This window comes from Cavia porcellus, unplaced genomic scaffold (genome assembly GCF_034190915.1).
Source record: "Cavia porcellus strain 051 isolate PalLab524CR breed Dunkin Hartley unplaced genomic scaffold, mCavPor4.1 scaffold_18, whole genome shotgun sequence".
Lineage (NCBI taxonomy): Eukaryota > Metazoa > Chordata > Mammalia > Rodentia > Caviidae > Cavia > Cavia porcellus.
In genome coordinates this window covers 39,380,117-39,404,932 of record NW_026947501.1, presented here as the reverse complement: position 1 = coordinate 39,404,932, position 24,816 = coordinate 39,380,117, and the positions used below count along the sequence as shown (strand labels likewise).

Here is a 24,816-nt window from a genome sequence, read left to right as displayed (position 1 = left end):
CCTGGTAAGCAGCCATGGCTCAAGTGAGCTGCGGGTGAGTCAGGGAGAGAACCAGTTATCGCCCCCCATAAGCCAACCCCACCCTCCCATTAGCAACTGGGCACCAGAGGTCTGAGCATCTCTTGGGAGGATGACCATATGCAATATAGCAAATATGGGGGATTTCCTTGTACCATCTCTTTGAAAGCAAATATTGTCTTTCACTGTTATGTTTTGTTCTGATTAATTGTTTTGCCCTATTCAATGTTCTGTTTTGATAGGTTTTACAGTGCTCTGTTTTTGGTTTGATTTTGCTATACCTGATTGAATGGACAACTACTGTGAAGATAACAGGATATACTATGGCACCTATTACTGTTATCCCAGTATTGTGCTGTGAAGTTCCGTACCAATTTCACTGCATTGTCTTGATTGGCTTTGTTCTGTCCTACCTTCAAAATAAAAATAAAATAAAATACACAAATTTAAATATATATATATTATATATTACATTATATATGGATATATATGATATGTATGTTACCATTCAGGAAATCTAAAAACCTCTGAATTTTACTCTGATTGTCAGTCAGGGAAAGGTAAGACTGTTTTGTGTCCTCTGTCTCGAGAGCAGCCTTTGCTTCTCAGGCTGTACTACCTGAGGAAACCAAGTGCCAGGGCTATCCTTGAAGGCCCACTGGGTCTTCCCTCACAGCTGATCATGATGAGGCCTTCCTCTCCTCAGTAGTGAATGTCTGTTGCTTTTTCTGCCCAGCATCCATCCCTCTATGTAGCTGGTAAAGGAACCTTGGTTTTCATACTGGCACATTCTCCTCCCCCATGTTCTATGCATAGTCATGAGAGGACTGTGACCAAGGACTCTGTCCTCCCCTGGCTGAGGATGGACCCAAAATCTAAGCCAGGTCAACCATCTTTCTCTCCAGATAAATCGAACTTGGCAAGGTGACTCTGGGGAAGAAAATAATGGAGATGCTTCACTCCTGATGGTTCATCTCTGAAGAGACCTTACACTTGGTCCTGCTGCCTTCATCCCCCCAAGCTGAAGGTGCTTCAGAGGTTTCAGAGGTTTGGTTGTGTAGTTTTGGGTATTAGTCTGTTTTTTGCTACCCTAATGCAATACCTGAGGCAGAGTAACTTATAAAGAGATGAAATTTATCTGGCTCACAATTCTAGAGTTCCAAGGCACTATGCCAGTATCTGCTTACATCCAGTGAAGGCCTTTTGGTAAATGACACCTTTCAGTTGGGAAGGCATGCAAGAGGGAGAAATCACATTCTCAGACAGAAAGCCAAGAGCAATTCAGTGGTCAGATTCAGACTTTTGAAACAACTTACTTTTTTTTTTTTTTCTTTTTGGAACAACTGACTCTTGTGAGAACTGAGTCTCTTGAGAACTTCCTTAGTCTCTTCTAAGAGTAGGGCTCCAGGGATCGCCCAGTAGGTCCCACTATCTCAAAGTCACCAAATGGAGGACCAAGCTTCCAACACACAGACTCTTAGGGACACACCAGGTCCAAACCATTGCACTTCTTCATCTGTGAGCTGTCTCACATCCTCTCCTCCACAGACCCTGGGATATAGCAATGTGAGGAAGACCAGGAGGAAGGCAGTAGGTCCCCAGGACCCAGAAGGATCTGAAGTGAGAATTGAAGCCCGTGGAGAGAGTGAAGACAGAAATGTCAACAAAGGAGGTAGCCGGGAAAGCTTCTCTCTGGGTCAGGACCCACTGTGTGAGAGTAACTGTTCAAACCTGTGGACACAAGGTGACTGCTGGCAGCACCAGAGGTCTCCAAAGAGAAGGGCAGCAGTGGAAAGGAACAGTGGAAATGAAGGCCTGCACTGGCTGGGGCCTGTTATCTTCTAGGCTGTGTTTGATGCTATTGTTAGTGCTGATTGTGCCACTTTAGCCAAAGTGACATAATTGTTCTAACCAGCTGTTCTTCCTGGTATTCCAAAACTAAGAAAATACTATGGGCCAGTGCCAAAGAACCAGGGACTAGGCCAAGCAGGCAGACACTTCTCATCCCAAACAAATTGAAGAGGTAGGATCTTGAAACAGACTCAAAACCAAAAACCAGCTACATCTGGAAGACAGCTCTGAGAAGTAGTCATCTCCTATGGATTCTAAATATTAGCAATAAAGCAACTTACCTTAGGCAATTTACAAGCATCAATCAGGGAATTAAACAAAAGCAAAAACAAAACAAAAAATTTTTAAAAAAAGAAATAAGAAAGAAAATGAGAAGACACTTAAACAAAATGCTACCCCAGACATCCACTTCACTGAAGACAAACCCAGGGAGTAATGAGGTGGGACAATCCAAAAGCCAACCACCTGTCCTCTCTTTAGAGGCAACAACACAGCAAATGAACAAGGCTCTAGAAAAAAATCAAATCAGAAATAATTTAGCAGATAACTATAGAGATGATGACCACAATGCAAATCAAATTCAGTGACTCTAGAGCAGATTCAGATTAAAAAAAAAAATAGAGCAGCTTAAGAAAATGACATAAACATGAATGCCCAGCATAGGAAACAAACAGAATCCATGAAACAGATTCAAGTGGATATCTAGGAGAATAAAAATTCCATTGAAAGTATCTGTAGCAGAATGAGCCAATATGAGGACAGAGTCTCAGATGTAGGCTTGAGGTAACTGATCATGAAAAGAAAGATTTCTTAAAAATAGCAAAAGACCATGGGGAGATCAATCCAGCAGCTGCTAGATAACACAAAGAAGAATAACATAAGTTTGATTGGAGTCGGTGAAAAACGCCAGAGATAGCACAAATGATTTATAAAAACAAAAACAAAAAACTGTCCACAGATGTCATGGCAGAAAACTTTCCTGGAAGGGAAAAAGAATTCCCACATCCTTCCAACAATAATGTATTGTTTTAAAAATTTCTCTGAAAATGGTTAGAGGTAGTTTCTGTGGCTTGACCCAGAAGAATACAAATATTCCCTGAACCATTAGGATCAATTATCCTAAAATAGCATAAGCACCACTAGCCACAGACTTGGGACATCCTGGAAGACAGCCCTGATGTTCCCTCACTGTGTAATTCATCTTGTCTAGTTTCCTAAAGAGCTGGAGACCCTGGTAGGAGAGTGCTGCCGAGTCATGTTACCTCACTTGTGGACTCCAGGAGTAACAACCATCTCCCTCTGCTCCACGGATTATCCCAGCTCAATTTGCCTCAAGGAACCTCAATTTGCCCTCCAGGAACCACATTTTTCCATCTGATCTGGACTGACTGACATTACAGCTCTTTAGGTTAGCCTTGAACTTAGCCATGTGGGACACGCCCCCAGCACTCAGCTGACAAACAATTCCAACAGGAATTGTGCTTAGCAGGAGGTAAGGTTCTGAGGGTAAGGACAAATCTACCTAGGTCCAAGTCACCCCACACTAGGGAGAAGTGGAAGAAATGAGGAACTTTCCATGGCTTGAAATTGAGAGAACTCCAAGATATACTCTTTAAAAGACTGATCTCCTTGGAAAGACCTTCAAGACTGATCTCCTTGGAAAGACCTTCTTTCAAGATCAGTTCGGGGCTGGCATCTGGAATCTTGGATTTCAAGAAAATTCCTCCCATTACTTAACTGGTAAGAATGGCTATTGTGCAGTGTAGTTAGTGCATATAACTGCTTTCACTGTGCAGACCTGTACTGAGGGTGTCGGAAAAGGGTATCTAGAGGACGAGTTTCCCATAAACATTCCCAGTACAGAGCTTCTCTGATACACAATCTTTAAAAGATTTTAGTATAGCAATTTCAAAATCATACAAAAGAACACAAAATGACACAATGAAGCCTAATGTAAATCCCCCTGTGCTTTATCAGCCACTAACTGCACCATTCCTCTTCCTCTTCTTCTTCTTCTTCCTTCTTCCTCTTCTTCCTCTTCCTCTTCTTCTTCCTCTTCTTCTTCTTCTTTCTCTTCTTCTTTAGAGGGAGGACACCAAGGAGTGAACTCATGACCTTGCACTTGCCAGGCAGGCACTGTGCCACTGAACTATCTCTGGCCCATCCACAGTATTTCAATATATGCATGTCTTACACACAAGCTTAATATTATTATCACCCCTAAAAATTAATAATAATTCACCGACATCCTTAATATTGAGCCCAGATTTCTCTTAGTCTCTTCTATTGTTTGAATCAAGTTCTAAATAAACTGCTGTATCTGGGATCCCCAAAATCACTCCATGGTTTATAACTCATTATGAAGTCTCACAGAAATCAGCACATGATCATCCTTATGGCTGTGACTTATCATTAAAAAAAAAAAGACATAAAAATCAGCAAAAGGAAAAGGCACGTGGGGTGAAGTCCAAAGAAAGTCAGATGCAAGTCTCCAAGGACCCTCCTCCATAGCATCACACAGGACATACTTCATTCCTCCAGCATCAAACTGTAACATTTGTGAAATATTGTGTATCAGAGAAGCTCTGTACTGGGAATGTTTATGGGAAACTCGTCCTCTAGATACCCTTTTCCGACACCCTCAGTACAGGTCTGCACAGTGAAAGCAGTTATATGCACTAACTACACTGCACAATAGCCATTCTTACCAGTTAAGTAATGGGAGGAATTTTCCTGAAATCCAAGATTCCAGATGCCAGCCCCGAACTGATCTTGAAAGAAGGTCTTTCCAAGGAGATCAGTCTTGAGCCTGCATGTGAACTCTTTTCTCCTCAAGTGCTTACACTACAACTAGTTGATATTTTTGAAATCTTTTTTAATCTATAGGATTCTCTTCTATATCTTTTTCCTATGACAATTATGTAGGTTTCGCATAGTTTGAATTTTGCTTATGCATTTCCTCTACAGTCATTTAAAATAGTTCTCTCAGCTAGTTATGGTTGGAATACACCTGTAATCCCAATACTCAGGGGACTGAGGCAAGAGGATCACTGTAAGTCTCAGGCCAGCCTAAACCACACAGTGAAACCCTGTATCACAAAAGCAAACATAAACAAATAAAATAAAGCATTTCTCTTTTCCCTGTCTTTCCCATGAACTGGTACTTATATCTGCAGCCACAATCCAACTTGGACTATTATTGTGGTTGTGGTTGTTGCTGATCTTCTTCCTCCTCCTCTTCTTCTCCTTCTCCTCCTCCTCTTTCTCCTCTTTCTCCTCTTCCCTGGCCTCCTCCTCTTTTTCTTCTTCTCCTTTGTCTTCCTCCCTTCACTCCTCCTCTTTCTCTTCCTTCTCTTCTTCATAGTAACATGACTTCACAAATTGTTCTGTGCACTTTGAGAGGTAAATTACATCAGGCTATGTTTTCACTGTGACACCACTGCCTCAATCTTGGACTTCACATCCATTTTTTCACAGGAAGGGCACGTTGGCAATCTCCAACATTCCTCCTCCATTAGCTGGAATATTTCTATAAAAATTAACTTCCTTCTTTGTTTTTGAGTACAGGAGGTACTTTGTATAGAAATACTGGATTCACGCTTTTCCATTTTTTTTCCTCCAAGTTTTAAAACTAACAAGGTTCTCCGGATTCTTCTAATAGTGACACTTTGGCATATCACAGCAAAATTATGCATTCAACCATACAGAACTGTGTTTGATCTGTCGCAGCTCACCTGCCCCCCTCATTGCCCAGGGCAAGCCTCAGCAGTCTGGAACCTGAGATCATTACATGTGACTCCACTGGTCCTCGTAAGCTGTCTTTCCTTTTTGTAAGACAAGTTTTTCTAGAATCCTCTTGTATATTTCCCACTAGATCTGGAAAGAGTAATCTCTCCAGAAATTCCTGGTTTCATTATGTGAAAACTGCTATTCAGCACGTACAGTCTGGGTTCTCAGATGCCTAACCTTGAATTTTTAAAAAAGATGCAGAATAGAACATGGTGTCTTAACATCGTGTAAAAAGTGGGAAAAATGAATATTTGCTTTAGTTGAATTTTCATAAAGAAGCTCTGTAAGACTTCACAAGAAATTAATAAAATAGTACCTGTGTGAGTGTAAGAGGAAGGACCCATGGGTAGATTTTAAGACTCCCCTTTGAAAATCCCTTCAGTGCCAGAATACACACTATGAAGACATGTGAACATGGCCAGTAATGGAACAGAGAGCTTTTTCCTCAGATGAATTCCAGATGAAGTGATGGGCTTGAGTTTGGGGGTTATGTTAAGTGGTAAATTTGTGCCTTGAGCATCTAGCACCATGTCTAGCATCTGTGCTACACATGGTATGAAGTCACACGAGGAACAGTGAATTAGGAACCATGACCAGCTACAGAGGTTGCCACCCCTAGCTGATAGCAGCCTCCCCTGGGGAAATTTTAACACTCTTCCTAGGAGACCAGGCCATACTGCTACTCAATTATTTTTAATTTTATTAGTACATTTTTGATATACATAAAATGACCACATGCATCACAGGAAATTTATACACAACATATCTGGATTCCCCATTCCCTTCCCCCTCCCTTCGGTCCCTCTTCCCCTCCTTATCTACTTGAGCTTTGTTTCCTTTTTGTCTTCTTTTCCCTTTATTTCCTTTTCCTTCCCTTCACTCCCCCCTTCCTTCCTCTTCCCACTCAAACAGAAACTGTTCTGATGATCAATTCCTTACATCAGGCTTCCTGGGAGCGGTCCGAGGCAGCTGCATCTTTAAAAGCCCCCCTACTAATGTGAGAGCACTTGAGGCCCAATCTGAACCCAGGAAAAGTAAAGAAAGAGTCACTTCGCTCCCCTCAAACTCAGCAGGGGCGACCCTGTAGGGATTCGTGGGCAGACTCACCTATACTTGAATGAAAATATAAAAGCCTGTTATTGTTTAAATATGTATTATGTATGTGCCCTTTTTCCACCTCCCAGTACATCCAGTCTGTTCCCTCCTCCTCCCTTCCTTTAGCCAAGGATTTGTGCAAATTCAATACTTGTGTGACACCGCCCCTCCTGCATCAATCTGACCTCTAAGGAGAGGCGCGTGACTTCCTATGTCCAGTTCATAGTTAGTTAGGGCTCAGAACCTAGTTCCGACCCTGATCCCAGTGTACCCTCTTCGCCTCTCATTCCAGGGGAATACAGCATTTATCAGGATGATGCACCTGGAGGTCTGCCTTGCCCTGCCACCTTCCCTGAGGCAGATGTGCCGCTGATCCCTCTGGAGCCCTGTTCTTCTCTTTGGTGCATGGGGGCTGTGCTCGGACCTTATGCATAACAGTGATTACAGGGCGAGGAAGAAGCCTTTTTTGGGTTCTCTGAGAAGAAAACTTGTGTGGTTGACTGATGAAGGAGTTGCACGTTAAAGGCAGAAAACTCAGGAAAGATGAAAATAAAAAATCAAAGCTCTAGCTGTCCCCTTTGGCTTCCTGAGGAGCCCTAGGGGCCCAGTTATGAAAGGCACAGCACCTGCCCCAAGGAAGCTGTAGTCTAAGAAGCAGACAATTACACAGATGCTTCAGAAGCTGCATGGTAAGTGCTCCGGCTACCGGTGAGCAGGGTCACATAGAAACCAAGCAAAGAGAACAAAACTACTGTGGGGAAATGAGGGCAGGGGACCAGGAAGGCTTCTTCTAGGAGGCACCCTGAGGACTGTTTTTATTTTTAATTTAAAAGTACACAGGTCCTGTGAGTTCAGTATAGAAAATTAGAGTGAGTTGAGAATGGATGCTGAAGATAAACAGACACCTATGAAAAACCAGCAGTGCCGGTTGGAGGGATTTCAGAGAGCAGTTATGTGATCACTCCACTGTACAGGGATCTGTCCTGGAGTCTCATGCTCGGGGACAAGTGCCTAGGATCCTCAGAGACACTGCTGAAACCAGTGCTCTGCAAAGAGTCTGGGGAGGGAGGGGTGGAGGAACCTCAATCTCAGGTTCTGGCCTTTAGAATAGACTCCTCTGTCCACCCCTGATTGCTAGCAACAAAAGGTACTCAAACATTGAAAGCAGCGGTGTGGATTTGCCATCATGCCCATTCTTAAGCACCCAGTGTGTGTCCCGCCTACCTCAGGAGTGCAGAAAGGAAAAGGAAAGGGAGAGGAAGTGCTCCTTCAAGGAGCTGCCATGAGGAACAGACAAAATGTACCCAGCCAGGCCCACCTCTCCTAGGAAAGATGAAGTAGGAGGATTACAAGTTCAAGGTCAGCCTGGGCAACTCCAAGAGACCCTGGCTCAAAAGAAGATAATAAAAAGGTCTGAGGCAAAGCTCAGGGGAGAGCACTTGCCCTGCATGGATGAGGGAGAACCTGCGTTTGATTCCCAGGCCTGGAGATGGGGGGAGAAGATGCACTGTGTCCTCAAGGACACCTGTATGAGAATGAAACTTCTATATTGGTCTTTAAATCTACAGCTAACTGTTCTTTGTTTTTTCTGCCTGTCCCTCTTATTTTGTTTGGTCTCTCCTAATGGATAAATCTGCATATAATGTGGGCAAATCTTTATTATTCTATTTTCTCTATTAGTTTGATACTTGTACATTTACTATTTTTTAAGTGATTAGGATTGTAATACACATCATTGACCTGTTACAATATAACACAAATTCTTTAGAGTTCTTTTTAATTAATTTATTTATTCATTTATTTTGGTGCCAGGAATCTAACTCAGTACCTTGTGCTTGCCAAGCAGGCACTTATGCCACTGAGCCATATTGCTAGCTTTCAAATTAGTTCTTTACTTTCCAAATACTGCAAAGACTTTTGACTATTTTAGCTGCATTTGGCTCTTCCCACTCTTTGCATTTAATATTACATATATGTAAAAACCCCACAGAATTGCTCTATAAAAGAAAAAGTTTTCATTTATATTTACCCCTACTCCATTGACTTTTTCCAATAATAATCCCTAGGTCAGTCCTTCATTTTCGAATTTCTATCTTGGATCATTACCCTTCCATCTGTAAAGCTTCCTTCAGTAGTTATTTTACTCTAAATCTTCAGGCAACAAGATATATCTTGTTTTGTTTTGTTTTTGTTTTGTTCTGTTTTGTTGTACAAAGGATCAAGCCCAGGCTCTAGCACATGCTAGGAAAGTGCTCTACCACTGAGACATACCCAGCCTTTGCTTTTCTAACAAGATAAACTGAATGTTTAATACACTTATGGGAATAAAAAGAATGTTAACGGTATTGCAATTTATACACTGGGCATTTATGTAAAAGATGTTTCAAAGAAGTATCCTATTGCTGTCTATCTTCTTCAGAGCAATAAATAATGGTTAGTTATAGATAATTTGCTGTGTTATGTTGGACAGTATTATATTTTTATATTTCATAGCATTATCATGTTTCACAGTAAAATTTGCTCCACACCGGTTAGAAAAGCCCATAGAAGTTAGAGCAAACGGGACAGATTCAAGTAGATGAATGCTAGAGGCCCACGGAATTTAAGTATTGGTTTAGTAACAGAGTATCTACCGGCATAAACCCTTCATTTATTCATATTACTGAAATGGCAATAATGGAAACAAAAGATATTTTAATGAAACAGGAATCAGGAATGAGGTCATTAAATATAAGTAAATACATTTGAAATATAAAGACTATGTATTTCCTGATAAGTATCAGGTAACTATCAAAAACTGTCTATCCTGGATTCTGATCTCAGATAAAAGTCAGAGAGAATTACAGGAAAGGTTTTTCATATTATGAGGACCATTTTTAAAACAACTGCAATGCCTTTGGAAAATGGTGTTAGTTGCTCTTTTCATCCGAGATTTGTGTTGGTCCTTCTATTGGTCATCCATACAAGTCTGTGCACTTACAGTCTATTTTACCTTTATTTTTATCATGGGATTCGACAGCATTTCTAGACCATACTTAACTAACAAAAAGAGAACTTGAAAGGTATATGAATGGCTCCAGGAAATTTCTGTAGATGCACAGCAGAAGGGGAAAAATGAGATGAGCCCAGGTTGGAGCTCCTAAACCAACCCTGCAAAGCTGCAAAGGCAAGTTCCTGCTGTTTTTCTAAAGTCTCTTTACTGCTTTCACCTTTGAAAACTATCTCTACTGAGTATAGTATTGTAAGTCCTCAGTTCCTTTTTACCCCTAGCACTTTTAACTTGTGATTTCTTCCACAATAGGAAAGTCACCTTTCAGTCTTAACTATGGGTCCTCTGAAAAGCAATGTGCATCCCCCTGCCCACGGCTTCCTTTGTAATCGCCTCTTTGATCTTTAGTTTTCTATAGTTTCACTGACAGGTCTACACATGGTATGTGTGGTTTTGTTTTATGTTTAAGTTGCCTGGGGTTCGAAGAATCTAATTTTTTTTGTAAATTCTATTTTTCTTCAAATATTATTTCTGCCACATTTATATCTGGAAGAGTCCACTTATACATATGTTCTTCACCTTTTCACAGTATCTCCTGTGTATCTTAGGAGATTTTTAAAATCTGTATTTTCCATTATATTTTCCTTTGTGATCCAATTCAGGTATTTCTGCCCAGAAGTCTTCTACTTTTCTTCTTTCTTTCCTATCTCTCTGTCTTTGCCCTCCCTCCATACCCTATGTTTGGGGATGGAACTCAGGGCTGTGTACATGCTTGCCAAAAACTCCACTGCTTAGCTACATTTCCAGCCAGCTACTTATTTATTTATATTTTGAGAGAGAGAGAGAGAGAGTCTAAATTGCCCAGGCAAGCTTTGAACTTATAACCTTCTCGCCTTAATATTTGCAGTAGCTGGGCACCACCGAGCCTCATTTCTTTTACTCCCTAAAAAAACCTCAGAGACTAAAGCTCTATTCTTGGCGATAGATTGGGTACACCTGAAAATGTGCACAAACCCGCATGTACATGAGCCTGAAGGGGCATATATGCTGGCACTTCCCGCTGAACTTCTTCATATAAGCTTCAAAACTCCCTTTTAGAAAGCTCTGCAAATGCACCAGAATGAATCATCTGTATCAGCGCAGGACTGGTCTGTGTAAATTCAGGAGTTGATGAATACCAGTTACTGTCGCAGGGAAGCATGGGGCCATTTCTCTGTACTTTGTCATTCAGGTAAGGGAACAAATATCCTCCATGGGTGCAATAAAGGAATGGTCACAGCTCTTTTCTGGGGGTAATGACACGTACAGCTGTGTCTCATGGGGTCTGAAGCAGGCTTTGCCACCCTTTCATTTTGTAGTTGGCCATGTGCCATATTCTGTCCGGCTACAGCAAGTGTGAGAGCTGGCGTTAGGAAGATGCACGGGTGGTGGGGCTTATTCTCTTGCATTTCTGTTATTGCCATCATTAGATCTTATTTCAAGTTTCCTAAGGCAACATTCATATACAGTAACACTCAGTACACTTTTTTGGTGTTTAATTCTGAGTGTTCACAAATTTATAGACTTGCATGTCTACCACTAAAGATTTGGTATATTTCCACCACGCTTAAAAGATCCCTTGTGTTCTTCTGCAGTCAGCCTCCTCCTCTGTCACTATAGTTTTTGCCTTTTCCAGAATATCGCATAGAGAGAATTACACCGTGCAGTCTTTTCTCTCTGGCTTCTTTCACTTATGCGTTGCTTATGAAATGCATTCTATCTTTCGTGTATCAACAGCACATTCCTTTTCATCACTGAGTAATACTCCAGCATACACATATAACACAATTTATCCAAATATTAGTTGATGGATATTTGTGATGTTTCCAGCTTTCAGCAATTAAGAAAAAATTGTTGCAGACATGTGCACACAGGCCTTTGTGTGGATGTAAGTTTTCAGCTCTCATAGGTTTAAAAAAAAACCCAAAGTGTGATTCTTAGGTTGTATGGTAAGTGTATATTTAACTCTAATAGAAATTGCCAAACTGTTTCCAAAATAGTTGCACCATCTTATATACAGACCAACAGTGTGTGAGCTCTCCAATTGTTCCACATTCTCACCAGCCCTTGACAGTACAATTTTTTAAGAGTAGCTATTCAGATAAATATGGCGGGGATATGTACTACTTAGATAAAATTTATGCTAAATTTGGGCACAGGTAACTGATTATCTGGGGCAGACTACATTTATTTTTTGGTCTTTTTGAGACAGGGCCTTGGTATGCAGATCGGGCTGCCCTTGAACTCACTTCATAGCCCAGGCTGTTCTAGAACTCACAATGATCCTCCTGCCTCAGCCTCCCAAGTGCTGAAATGACTGGCATGCACCACCATACCCAGCCTAGGCTACCTTTTTTTGTTCCACTCTGTCTGTCGTGTAATTCTGTAACATTTTCCTGCCTCATTGATATCAGCTCTCATCATATTCCCCACCTTAGCCAATTAAATGCAAGTAGAAGTAATAATACTCCAGTTCTGGAACTAGCCTTAAAGAGATCCTATTAGATTCTCCTCATGTTTAACAAGTTTTGTCGTTGCCATGAGAAATAGTTGCCCTGACAAGATCAATAACCCCCAGGTGAAGAATGTGAGAGGAAGAATTTTTGTTGTTTCAAGCCACTGAGTTGTGGGATGACTTTTTATATTGCATTATGCCAACAGCAAATTTCATCTCCCAAATGCTTACTCATGAAAGTTCTTTCTTTTATGAGCACAGTAAATAGACATTTTACAGGAGAAAATATATAGTGTCCAATTAGTACAGTCAAAGATGCTCAAAGTGATTAGTCATCAAGGAAATGCAAGCCAAGCACAATGAGACAGCATCTCGTACATACTAGAATAACAAAAATGAAAAAGACCAACCAATATTTTCCAACTGTTGGTAGGGATATATAACTGCTAGAGGCATCTTATACCCTGGGGAAGGGTACAATCACTTTGGAAAACTGTTTGACAGATCCTTATAAATTTAAATATACTCCTATACATGTATATGAGTCAGTTATTACACTTGTAGGTATTTCTCAAAGAAAAATAAAAACGTACATCTACATGAAAACCTATACACAAATGTTTACAGCAACTTTTTTGTCAAAGTCAAAACTTAGAAATATTTGAAATGTGTAACAACAGGTGAATGGATAAAGAAATATGCACATATACAATAGAATGTCACTCGACAGTTAAAAGGAAAAAAATATTTATACACCTATACAACAATAGGCATGAAACAAAACAATGAAAAAGTCCCAGAAAAGTATTATACTGTATGGTTATATTTATTAAAGATTCTAGAAAATTCAAACTATTGTGGTAGAAAACAGGTCCGCACTTACCTCAGGGCCAGGGTGTAAGAAGAAATTAACTGCTTTAAACTGACATAAGAAAGTTCTCAGGGTGATAAGAATGGAAATGCTCAGTGTGTTAACTATGGAGTATAGACCTACTGAAAGTCACCCATGTGTGTGCCTTTGATAGCTATGATTGAATGCACATGGATTCCACTTTGATAAAGCTGATTGTAAGTCTCCTTTCACCTTCACCAACAGAACACTAGTGTTTTGGAATGGCAGTCTGCCTCCCTCACAATTGGGAGTGGCCAAAGAAATCTACTAGTGGAATGTATTCATCAGCCTTTCCATTGCTGAGACACATTACTTGACACCCACAATTTAAAGAAGAAAAGGTTCAATTTGGCTCACGGTCTCAGCACATTCAGTCTATGGTTAGCTGGCTCCAAGACAGGAACATCATGGCAGAAGAGCATGGTGGATCAGAGATGTCTAGTTCATGGCAGCCAGGAGGCAGAGCAGGGAAAGAGTACCACAGAGGAAGAGATGAGGTGCCAGATAGACACCCAAGGTCAGCCTCCATGACCCATCCAGAGATACTCAAAAGTGTGCTTCACCCATCCCCTGGGAAGTGTCCAAACCACCCAAGTTGACACAATCAAGCTTTAGTATCACATGAAACTCCCAGGAAAATTCTTACAGAAGGATAAATTCAGTGGTTGTATGCCTTTTTCCCTTTTCCTTTTCCATTCCTATAATAAAGAAATGGTGCTGAAGTTGCCATCCTGAGATTGCCATCCTGACAGGCAGGAGGAAAAAAGGTCATCCATGCAGGATGGAAAACCAGAAGCAGCCTAAGTTTAAACCACTGAGGAGCTGTTGCATCATTAAGAAAAAACCCCTTCCTTATCCCAGCCACTACAAGAAAAGCTTCTTGTTATTCAGAAATAAACATAATGTCAACAGATACAAACCTCTCTGTTAAAAGCTTGAGTTTGCGGTTGCTAAATCTCAGACCTGATTTTCTGACCTTCCAGACCAAACGCAGAGCTGTTTTAGAATCTTACTTGTACCAGGCATCCTCGGCTGGGGCTACCTAAGTGCCAGCTTCGTTTCCTGGCCCGGATGCACTGATCAGCACGTGCCTGGTCCCCACTTTCTCTGCTGGCCCCTCCCACTCGGGTCCCAAACACACGCCTCCTCATCACAACACTCTATGCTGTCCTAACCCTAGTAGACTTTCCTCCTCCCTTCAAGTCATCACACAGTCTGCTGACCTTGACTCAGGACTGTTTTTTTCAAAATGGAAATATTTACTTGTTTCTCACTCCCTACCCCCAAGTGTAAAGAAAATGTTCCTTATTGGCATTTTCCATCACTGTGCTGTTTTGCCTATATTTTTTCATCATAGCACTTATCTTCGTTTCTGTAAATAAAATATACATGTGCTTATTAAAATAATGCCTGTCTCCCTAATTAGAAATGTGAGCTTTCAGAAAGGCAAGGCCAATGCTTGTGTTGTTCCATTTGTATTCCCATCACGTGCAGGCGGGCATGCAGTGTTCCTGAATATTAATACATGAAAAAAGAATTCCACACTATTTGTCAGTATCAAGAAGCTTGTGAATTCATGAGCACAGATTAATAACCTTATTCACATCATGATTATTTTTGGAAAGTTTTATAAAACCATAAAGAGCAAATCCACTAATATATGCACTAGCTAATGCATAGATGGCTACTATAAGCAGTTGACAATCACTTTTCATCTTTGTTAATTTTCTGATGCCTTCCAAACATCATTTATTACAATCCTTCACTCAGGCAGCAGAGCTTATCTCCTGTGGTTTTTTTTTTTAGTAGATAATTGTCAACTGAACTGGGCTCTTTCATCAATTTTTTTCTTCATTTCAAAATAACTTAACCTCTAGGAATATCACCTAATCTCTGTTTTCAACTTGGAAGTCAGAGATACCCCTGTTTCCTCAAGATACTATGCAATCTCACTTCTCTAATCCACCAGGTCTGTTTATAGCAACTGACATTTCTTTCTTTTACTTTATCTCTGTCCCTTTCCCCTCTGTTCCCAGGTATTTAGTCAATAAAAGTTTTATTTTATGCTTACTAACCATGTTGCAGTGTTAGGTTCTTAGATTTTATCAATGAACAAATCATCACAAAATTTATATATGAGTGGAAAGAAACAGACAATAAGCAAATTACAGTATTTAAGGGCTAAGGATAGAAATAAAGCAAAGAAAGAAGTGTTAGAACTAAGGTGATAGGGGGTTTCAATTTTAAATAAGGCAGACAGGAGACTTTTCTGTGAAGGTACTAAAGCTTAGGCTGAAGTGTGGCACGTGCCTTTCAGGTATCCAGGTGTTATGTACTAAACGTGTCTCTTCCCTCTAAATATGTGTGGCAAAATCCCAACCACTAACATCTAAGACCCCAGCAGCTTTGGGAAATAAGATAATTAAGAAGGTGATTAGGTTAGAATGAAACTATTAGTGTGAATCCCTAATCCAAAATGATTGATGTCCTTATAAGAAGAGAAAGAGACACCAGGGATCCATGTGGAACAAGGGAGGACCACATGGAGAGACAGGAAAATGGACCATCTACAGACGAAGGCATATTAACTTTCCTGTTGGTGGGACACAAACCTAGCTCCCGCAGGTTTAAGAGAGGTTTAATTTGGCTCATAGGTTTAATCCATGGTCATTTGCTTCACAGCAAAAATATCACAGCCAAAGGGGATGGCAGAGCAAGGCTGTGGAGGGAGTCCCCATGGACTGGTACCTATCAGTGGCCTGTTAGGATGTGGACCACATGGCAGTGAGTGGGCAATGAAACTTCCGTATTTACAGCTGCTCCCCATTGATCACACTACTGCCTGAGCTCTGTCTCCTACCAGATCAGCAGCAGCATTAGATTCTCACAGAGTAAGTGCTCTACTACGAACTAAACAGGGTGGGTATGTTTGGTTGCATGTTCCTCATGAAAAATCTAATGCCTGATGATTTGAGGTGGAGCTGGGGTATTGATGCTAATGCTGGTGAGAGGCTGCAAATACAGATTAACATTAGCAGAGATGTCTGACTGCACCAAGACCTTTCAAACTCATTTCAAAACCCTGTCACTAAGTGGCAAGTAAAATTAAGCTGCATCTGGTGGCAGGCTATAGGTGGATTGATGCACTTTGATTGTATAGATGAATCTTGTGGCAAGAGTTAAGTTAGAATCTTGACACTTTAGATTGCACACGACCTGCCCATTATTTTATTTACCACTTCTCTCTGTGCCTCTTTCCCACATGCACAATCGTCTCAGTCATAGTTTTGTTAAGCCCACCAGCTAACCCTCTCCAGAGCGAGTAAGAAACAAACATCACTAAGAGGTTCTTCAAAAAGGGAGAAGACCAATGATGAGACACAGCAGACTGCCAACAAAAAGAAAGACTCACTTAAAATAAAATATCAAGAGTCCTACGTAAACTGTAAGTTCATTGCAACAGGTGATTCACATTCTCCAAGTACAGTCTGTATAATATATAGCAACCAGCTATCTAGCAAAGCCATGAAACCCAGCACACAGCTTTGCCACATAGAGACCAAGCAACCTGCATTAACAGATGAGCCTTTGAAGTTTTTAAAAGGAAAAAAAAAAAAAAACCAAGAACACAAGGGACTGACACAACTACTGAAAGTCGCCACTTCATGAAACTTATATGCACTGAGAGCACCATTCTTAGAAGCTAACTGCATTGCTAAAGTTAAGAAGCCTGTTACTCTTGGTAAGAGACTGATCTTGCTTGGTGCTAAGGATATTTCTTGTGAACTTTTAGAAGAAGCTGCATTTTGAAAAATGGTACATGTTCCTCTCTTGTCTAGCAAAATTAGGTGGGTTAATGAAATAGCAAAGGAGGAGGCATAATTGTTAGAATTAATGAATGACCATGGTATCAATCCAGATGCCATATTGTTCCATGAAATATATATTTTAGGAGTGTAGGAGACAATTTGAGTGACTCCCCATGAAACAGAACAATTGCTGAAATATTAGACTTATACCCATATATTGATATGTACGGAGTAGGGCTATGCTATTCCCTTTTCTCTTCCATTGGTTCTAAGCAATGCAAACAAGGCCAGCTGAAGTAGTGATATGCAATCTTTGGGGCCAATCTGACAGTTTCCTATTTCCTCGCATAGTGTTCTCTGCAAAAGATCTGAGCACAGTGGCATGGCAGAGTCAGTTAACTCCAGGAATGTCAGCTGGGTATGAGCCTCAAAATACAGAGCTTATGAGTCACCAGGACACAACAGTTTACATGTCATAAACTGGAACAACCTCCTAATACAATTCAAATGCTACCCTAATTGAATTATGTAGATTGATCCTTCTGCATGTCATTCTCCTTGCATTTTACAGAGATGCTTTTCTCCCCATCTGGCTAGACAGCTCAAGTTATTCGTCATCCTCACTGTCACTCATCCTTGAACTATTCACTTCTTCATGAGATAATAAAATCTGGGAGAGGCCTTAGATTGGCCTTTGTCCGTATAACATCACTTGGATCAGGCTTAGGACCCCTTGGCTGCCCATAACTTGGAATATGGCTTGGTGTTTTTACTCTTGCTGTGGGTTGTATTAAGAGATGGTAGATCAGAATTAGCTTGTTGGGATCCAATAACGTCTCAGTGGGATTACAAATATAACTTTTTGGATTGTGAAGAAGACTGGAAAAGGGATTACAATACTTAGATAATGATATTCATTATTTGGATTACAAGAAGGATGTGCACGAGAATATGTTATGTGCATGTTTGCTGCTAACCAACAGGATACCTGCACAACTATTCTAGTCTGAATGATTACAGAGCAGGATAAATGAAGCGGATGTTTTGTGTCAGTACATGCATGGATGGTCACCATGACTGGATGGCTTTCTGGTTTCACTACTTGGGTCAAGATGTTGCTTCCAAACATGAGTTTACACACTATGTCATACACAGAAAAATGCTAACTTGTAGAAAAATGCCACCCAAACTTAACAATGTTTTATAGGATGTGATTAAAACCATTAAGCACATTACAGTGCGTGTCCTTAACTCATATCTATGCAATTCTGTGAGGATATGGAGGGAGAGCACATGTCTACTCTTACACACAGAATGGAGATGGCTTTCTAAAGGTAAATTATTAGCAGAGTTTTTGAGATATGACAGCAACTCCAGAGACTTTTCAAAAAACAGTAACCACTGGCAGGACATTTCAGTGACACAAAATGGAATACAAAACTTGCTTACTCATGTGACATATTCAGCCTGCTCAGTGAACCTAGCCTGTCACTTCAGGGAAGAATGAAAATTGTATACAAACTGGCAGACAAAGTGGATGTACTCGGAGCCAAACTGGAATTGTATGGGCAACAGGAGAATATTGGGATTTTTGATGTTTTACACTTCAGCAGAGATTTTGCAAAACAATGAGGTAGTCAGGGCCTTCTTTCTCCCTGTGCATTATCACCTGTTTTAGCTTTCAAAAGAGTTTGGGCATTACTTCCCAACCACAAAAGATCCCCACTGCGAAGGAATGGACCGGTGGCCCATTTATGAGTAAGTCAAGTGTCTTAGTTAATTTCTCATAGCTGCAACAAAATACCTGACACCCACAAGTTAAAGGAGAAGAGGTTTATTTTAGCTCATAGTTGGTAGATATTTCAGTCCATAGTTGGCTGACTTGAAGGCAGAGTGGCACGGCAGAGGAGAAATAGTTCATGGCTTGGCAGGCAGGAACCAATGAGTCTTCTTCCTTTCCCTTTGTATTCCACCCAGGCTACAAGCCTGTGCCACCCACACTCAGAGTGGGTCTTCCCTGCTCAGTAAATCCTTAATCCACACCCAGAGTTACATTAAACCAATCTGTGGAATAATCCAGTATCACACTCATAATCTAATCATTTCCCAGACCCTTCTCTATGGCACATGAGGCTCTGAGGGGACATCTAGATATAAGCTGTAACATTAGGTAAGTTGACTTTGTCTGTGCTAGAAAGGGAGATCACAAATGCTAGTGGCCTTAAAAGTATGGCTGAGGCAACTTCAAATCTCTAGACATTCTAGATTAGTCAAAGTGGAATATCCTGAGATGGCCACAAAACCACTCAAATCCTGTTTCCATTCTGTACATCCTATCTTTGTGAAACAGTTTTCTGTAGTGATAGCAACCAAAAAAAGATTATGGAGAAGACTTTGGTGTCACTCTTTTCCATCAACCCTATAAGGAATTGTCTAGTGGCAGGGAAATAAGCTTGGTGCTTTCACTAACTCTGCATTATGATGGATTACATATTATAGTGTAATAACAGTTGAACAGTAAAGGAGCTTAAACCATTCCAAAAACATCCCCTACTCATACTCTGGTCCATGAAAAGTTTGTCTGCCATGAACCTTGTCTGTCTCTGGTGCCAAAAATTTTGGGGACCACTGACTTAATTCACAGCAGTGGAGAAGCAGAACATGGGAACAATGCTAATAAGAAAGAGGCCATGGACCCTATATAGCATCCAAGCCATGCCTTCATGGTTCACCCACACACTTACGAGTGTGCTTTACTAATGCCCTAGGCCGCTGCCAAGCCAATCAAATTGACATGCTTAAGCTTAACCACCACATAAGGAGCTCAGAAGAACCAGTTCTGCACCAGGTTTGGTGGTGCACAGCTGTAATCCCAGGTATTCACAGTGTGAGGCACAAGAATTGTAAATTAGAGACCAGCCTGGACAACATAGCTAGACCCTGTCTTTAAAAATTTAAAAACAAAGGCTGAGACTACAGCTCAGTAGTAGAGTAACTGCCTAGCATGAACAAGTCCCTGGCTTCAATCCTCAATGCAGCCAAAGTAAACAAGAACAATAAAAATCTGTTGACAACTTATTTTGGACTTTCTTTTTTTTCTTTGTCTTTTTGAGACAGGGTCACTATGGAGTTCAGGCTAGCCTTGAACTCAATTTGTAGCTCAGGCTGGTCTTGAACTCACAACAATCTTCCTGCCTCAGCCTCCCAAGTGCTGGGATTACAGGCTCGAGCCACCACGCCCAGCTTGATCTTGGACTTTCAACTTCTGGAACTGTGAGAAAATAAATTCCTCTTGTTAAAACCACTTAGTCTATAGTTTTTGACAGCCCCCCTAAGTAATACACTGGGGAAGAGTTTTAGGGCTATGGCCTTCATTCTGAATGAATTGGAGGACCCTTTGAGTTAGTTGTTGGGAAGCAAGAAAATCAATGAAAATGTGTTTCACACAGAAAAGGCAGCATTTTTTTAGTCAAATGTAACTAAGAGATTGAAGCCCAGAGATTGTCCTTTGCATTTAATAACAGTAGCTTCAGTAAGAGCAGTTCTGGTGGAGTGGAGTATAAATGCCTGAGTACAGTGTGCTGCAGGATGGAAGAAGAGGAAATGAAGCCAAGGAGTTTATAGTTTTGCTGTCCAAAAGAGCAGAGAAACGTGGTAAGAGCTACATGGTGAGGTAATTTTGTTTTGCTTTGAGATGGGAGAAAATAGAACATGATTGCATGTGCAGATGAAGAATAATGTAGATTTGCACACAAACGGTTAAATCTTCACAAGGTTCTGATGAGTCTCATCTTCCATATTCTTCTAAATATACCACTGATGGATGCAGTTCTTATCGATTTATCACGTGCTCAAAAATCTTTAGAGTGTTCTTAACTGCTGCAAGAAGAGTTCAAATGTCTTACCTAAAGATTTAAGTCTTCTCTACTAGGGCCCTTTGCAATTCATTTCTCTCTCTTCTCTAGAATCCTATAAAGAGGAGAGAAGCAAGTCAGACAACAGGCAAAAACCTCGAATTACAGTCATGTTTCTATAGCTACTTATGCGACCTTGGACAAATTATGTAAGTGCACCTGGCTGGGCTTCTTCCGGTGGCTTGGATTATCCATTGTGTCAAGTTATCTCTAACACTGGGATCCTCTCCTCAACTTGTCTCATCCCTTCCAGCCACTTCTGCGGATAATAAGACTTGTGCGGTAACTTACTTGTTTCTACTTTGCTTTTGCCTTTCCAAATAGACTCTGCTTTAGAATTGCCATAACAGCAGTCCCTTTAAGGTCGGTCTCCTCCCCACCACTTAGTACTCACCCACTCTGGGCCCCAGGGGACCGTCCTCTTCACAGTCAAAATCCGCCACGTATTAGGTGCAGCTTCCAACCAATCAAAAAGCAGTTAGCGCAGATGTTTGAAGGGCATTCATTTCCACCAATAACCTTCAAGTCTTCTCCAGCGCCACGCTTTGATGGGCGAGGCCAACTTCCAGGATGGCCAGTCTGGGTAGTCCGGGAATCGCAGAGTTTACCAATCAAGTGAGAAGACTCTGGGGAGGGGCGTTTCTCATTGGTAGCCGCGTCCGGAAAAGGGCAAGGCTTCGAGGAATGAAAATACGATTTGATTGGAAAGTGTGATGTTGACCACCGGGGAAATCCCCGCCTTTTTCAGAGTGGCAGGATCCTCAGCCAATCGGAGAGAAGCTGCGCGGAACATTTGCTCAATGGGCGATGTCCGCGGGACGCTGTCACTCAGGTGGTGGCGGCGGAGGCCGGGCTGAGACGTGGCCAGGGGAACGCGGCAGGCTGTCCAGTCTATCCGGGAGGCAGCGGGCTCGCTAAGGCGTCCTCTCCGGGGTCGGAGTCTTGGAGCGGCGGGAAAAGCGGGCGCCGGCGGCTGCGCCTCCATGCCCGCGCGCGGGGCCGGCCGCTGATGGAGCGCGCCGCCCGCCCGGGGCCGCTGGCGCGGGCACTGCTGATGTTCCAGCTGCTGCTGGGGCTGGCGACTGGGACGGTGGCGGCTGGGCGCGCCCGCAACCTGCCGGCCCCGACGGCAGAGGCAGCGTTCGGCCTGGGGGCCGCGGCCGCTCCTACCTCGGCCGCGCGAGGGCCGGCTGCGGGGGCCGTGGCCGCAGCCGAGGTGACTGTGGAGGACGCCGAGGCGCTGCCGGCAGCGGCGGGCGAGCAGGAGCCACCAGACCCCGAGGACGACGACGCCGAGCTGAGGCCGCGCGGCAGGTGAGTGAGGCGCCCCCGAGCCGAGAGGGCAAGGGTCGCATGTGGTGGCTAGGGGACAGTGACACCTTCTCACCCTCGGCCCTTCGGAGAGACCAGCTTGGAAAAGGGTGTACAGAGGTTTGAGATGACACTTTTAGTTGTTTTTAGTTGTTTGTTTCAGGCTTTCGTTCAATCTGCGAGCAACAGATTCTTTATTTTTCTTTATGTGAATCACCCTTTACTTGGGTGATGTAACAGCAGTTTTGAAAAAGGCCTGTCGAAAGAGATGGCATGCCTATATTTTCCTTTAAAAACAACTCTAGTGCCCCTGGACGCGGGCAGTGAACTGTATTTCTCTAATTGAGATCTGCGGAACACCTGCATCAGAATCACCTGGGGATGCTGGTTAATGTACAGGTTTCTGGGCTCCACCCTAACTTTACGGAATCGACATTTTTCTGGATAAGAATCTGGAATCTGCATGTTTAACAGCTGTCTGGATAATTCCAAAATACTCAGAAGTTTAAGAACTCTGGTTATAGATTCTTGAATACTGGCAGTTCTTTGATATTGAAGGAGTTTACTATATGAACATGTAGTTTAGGGTTATCTTAATTGGGTTTCTTAGCCTTTTTAAGCACACCATTTCAAGGTGCATGTTTTAAAGCACTTCTCAAAGTTTGGATGTGAGTATAAGACATGTCGCTGTAAAATATTTTGCAGATAGCCCAGCTAGGGAAAAAGTGATGTTTTATTTAAGAAATGGAATGAGAACAGAACATTAGGTATATCAAGCCAGGAAGAGTCAGAATCTGGATTACAAAGTATTTAAAGCTTACAGTAATAACTAGATCATCATAAGTTAGATTTAAATTTTAGATAAATATAAGAACATAAATCTATATACCTGGAGAGCACTGTAAGTGTAAATACTGAAATTCTCTAGGTGCCATTTGAATGTTTATATTGAACTTTTTTTTAGGCAACAAGAATCTAGCAGCATTTTCTTAGGTCTGCTAATGAGTCAGCTCTTCTGGAAGAATATTGTTTTTCTTAAACTTCTGAGACAGCTGCTGGATGATGAAGTAGAATAAGATGTTTTGTTTGCCTCCCAGTGCACATCTGTTTTAGCAGGTACTGGAGTCCACAATGCCCTTGGGATTACCGAGGTTGGGCAGGTAAATCCTGAAATCCAGCAGGAATGTGCAGTCCAGCAGTGGGGAAGAAATGAGAGACTTCTAATGGCATTACAGAGCAGAAGCAGCGCAAATATAACCCTGGCTGCCCCAAGATTTTTGTGTTCACTGGGTTGGTTATGAGGATGGAGTAGGTTATAAGATAAGAAAAAGGCTGGAGCAGAAAAGCTGACTCTTGAGAAATAGTTAGAATTCTGGTAGACATTGGACTGGAAACATCAGCAAACCCAGAAATTGTAATTATATTTGAGAACATTTTGTCTGTACCTGTGTGTGTGTGACCTGTGTGTATGTGAGCGGTACAGATGTGTATTCTGTGCAGGGAGGAATAGAAGAGGAGGCTGGAAAAATAGACTGGAGTGTGTGTGTGTGTGTGTGTGTGTGTGTGTTGTTACACTGTTAGCATCATCATCATCAAACATGTTAGAACCTCTGGCTCACGAACCACTGGCTAAGCGCCTGCATTTTAGCAAAGTCACTATTGATTCACATGCACATCAATTTGAGAGATGCTACATAGAGGATCTTGAATGCTAGGCCTGATCAAACTTATGCGTAAGGAATAGTTCTCTAGCAACAGTACTGAAAACTCAAGGTAAAGAAGAGATACCAAAAGGAGAGTTTTCTTGCCCTTCAGAGAGGCTCAGTGTTATGCAGTATAAAACAGGTGACAGATTTGAGAGACATCAAGGCAAAATCTTTGTTCCTGGCAAATGAATTGATTCCTTTTCTCTTGGCACTTGTCTAGAAATTGAGATGAAGCAGCCAAGAGTTGAAAGCATATATAGGAAAAGCAAGAGTTTGGGGAGCAGGGAAGAAAAGATCAGGGTTTGGTGTTGGACATGCAGGCAAGAAGATGTCCAGAGGGAGACACTTGGTGGCTGGTAGAAATGAGTGACAGACTGGAGAAAGGTTGGGGTACACAACTGAGGTTGCGAGAAAGAGGGACCCAAGAGAAAACACGAGAAACGTCTTTGTCTGTTAGGGAAGAGGGTGAACCAGCGGAAGAAACAAATACATCTGCTAGATGGGAGGTGTAGGGTGAAAACTGGGAGGAAATAAAGATTTGGTGCTGAGCACGCATAAGAAAGAATTTAAGTAATGCTGCAGAAATAAAAAGACAGATTGCAAGAGGTTAATGATTCATCCCTTTCTGCCCCACTCCTTCCTTTCCTCACTGATGGGAGGCAGTTTTAGGGCAAAGGACCAGATCTTATTTATAGAGTGAAAGGAGGAAATGAAGGTAGTTGGAGAGGATCTGCTTGCTAAGAGGAGGATTACTTCTTTCTCAGAGAGAAGAGAGGACATAGATGAATTTTGCCTATAAAGAATGAGTGATCTCTGGCAGACAGAATTGGCTGGGAACAAATAGGACCTAATTTAGGGATCTGCCTGCAATATGAAACTTAGTGTGCAATATATGAGAAATCTTTGGGAAGTAATTTGATAGTCCTTGACAGATAAATATGCAAAGTT

General features: G+C 41.8%; 2 protein-coding genes across 5 annotated transcripts in view; one reads left to right on the top strand and one right to left on the bottom strand.

The window, feature by feature from the left end:
- Positions 1 to 20,842: 20,842 nt before the first annotated feature.
- Positions 20,843 to 23,762, bottom strand: LOC106027526 (uncharacterized). Its single transcript, XM_063230332.1, has 3 exons — positions 23,736 to 23,762; positions 21,246 to 22,148; positions 20,843 to 20,906 (listed from the first exon to the last, which is right to left on the bottom strand). Exons 1-2 carry the CDS (start codon positions 23,760 to 23,762, stop codon positions 21,495 to 21,497), a joined length of 681 nt encoding a protein of 226 aa, XP_063086402.1. The 3' UTR covers positions 20,843 to 20,906; positions 21,246 to 21,494.
- Positions 21,861 to 24,816, top strand: part of Eif2ak3 (eukaryotic translation initiation factor 2 alpha kinase 3) — a 64,924-nt gene continuing 61,968 nt past the window's right edge. For all 4 annotated transcript variants that reach the window (XM_003468887.4, XM_063229698.1, XM_063229699.1 and 1 more), the window contains exon 1: positions 21,861 to 22,165. In XM_003468887.4, coding sequence (XP_003468935.2) covers positions 21,861 to 22,165 — 305 coding nt within the window. The remainder of the gene's footprint in view (positions 22,166 to 24,816) is intronic.

Coding starts and splice junctions, on each gene's coding strand:
- LOC106027526 (XM_063230332.1), bottom strand. CDS start 23,762: ATGTTTGATGATGATGATGCTAACAGT. Junction 22,149..23,735: donor ATGATGATGATGCTAACAGT/GTAACAACACAC, acceptor GCGCGGCCTCAG/CTCGGCGTCGTCGTCCTCGG.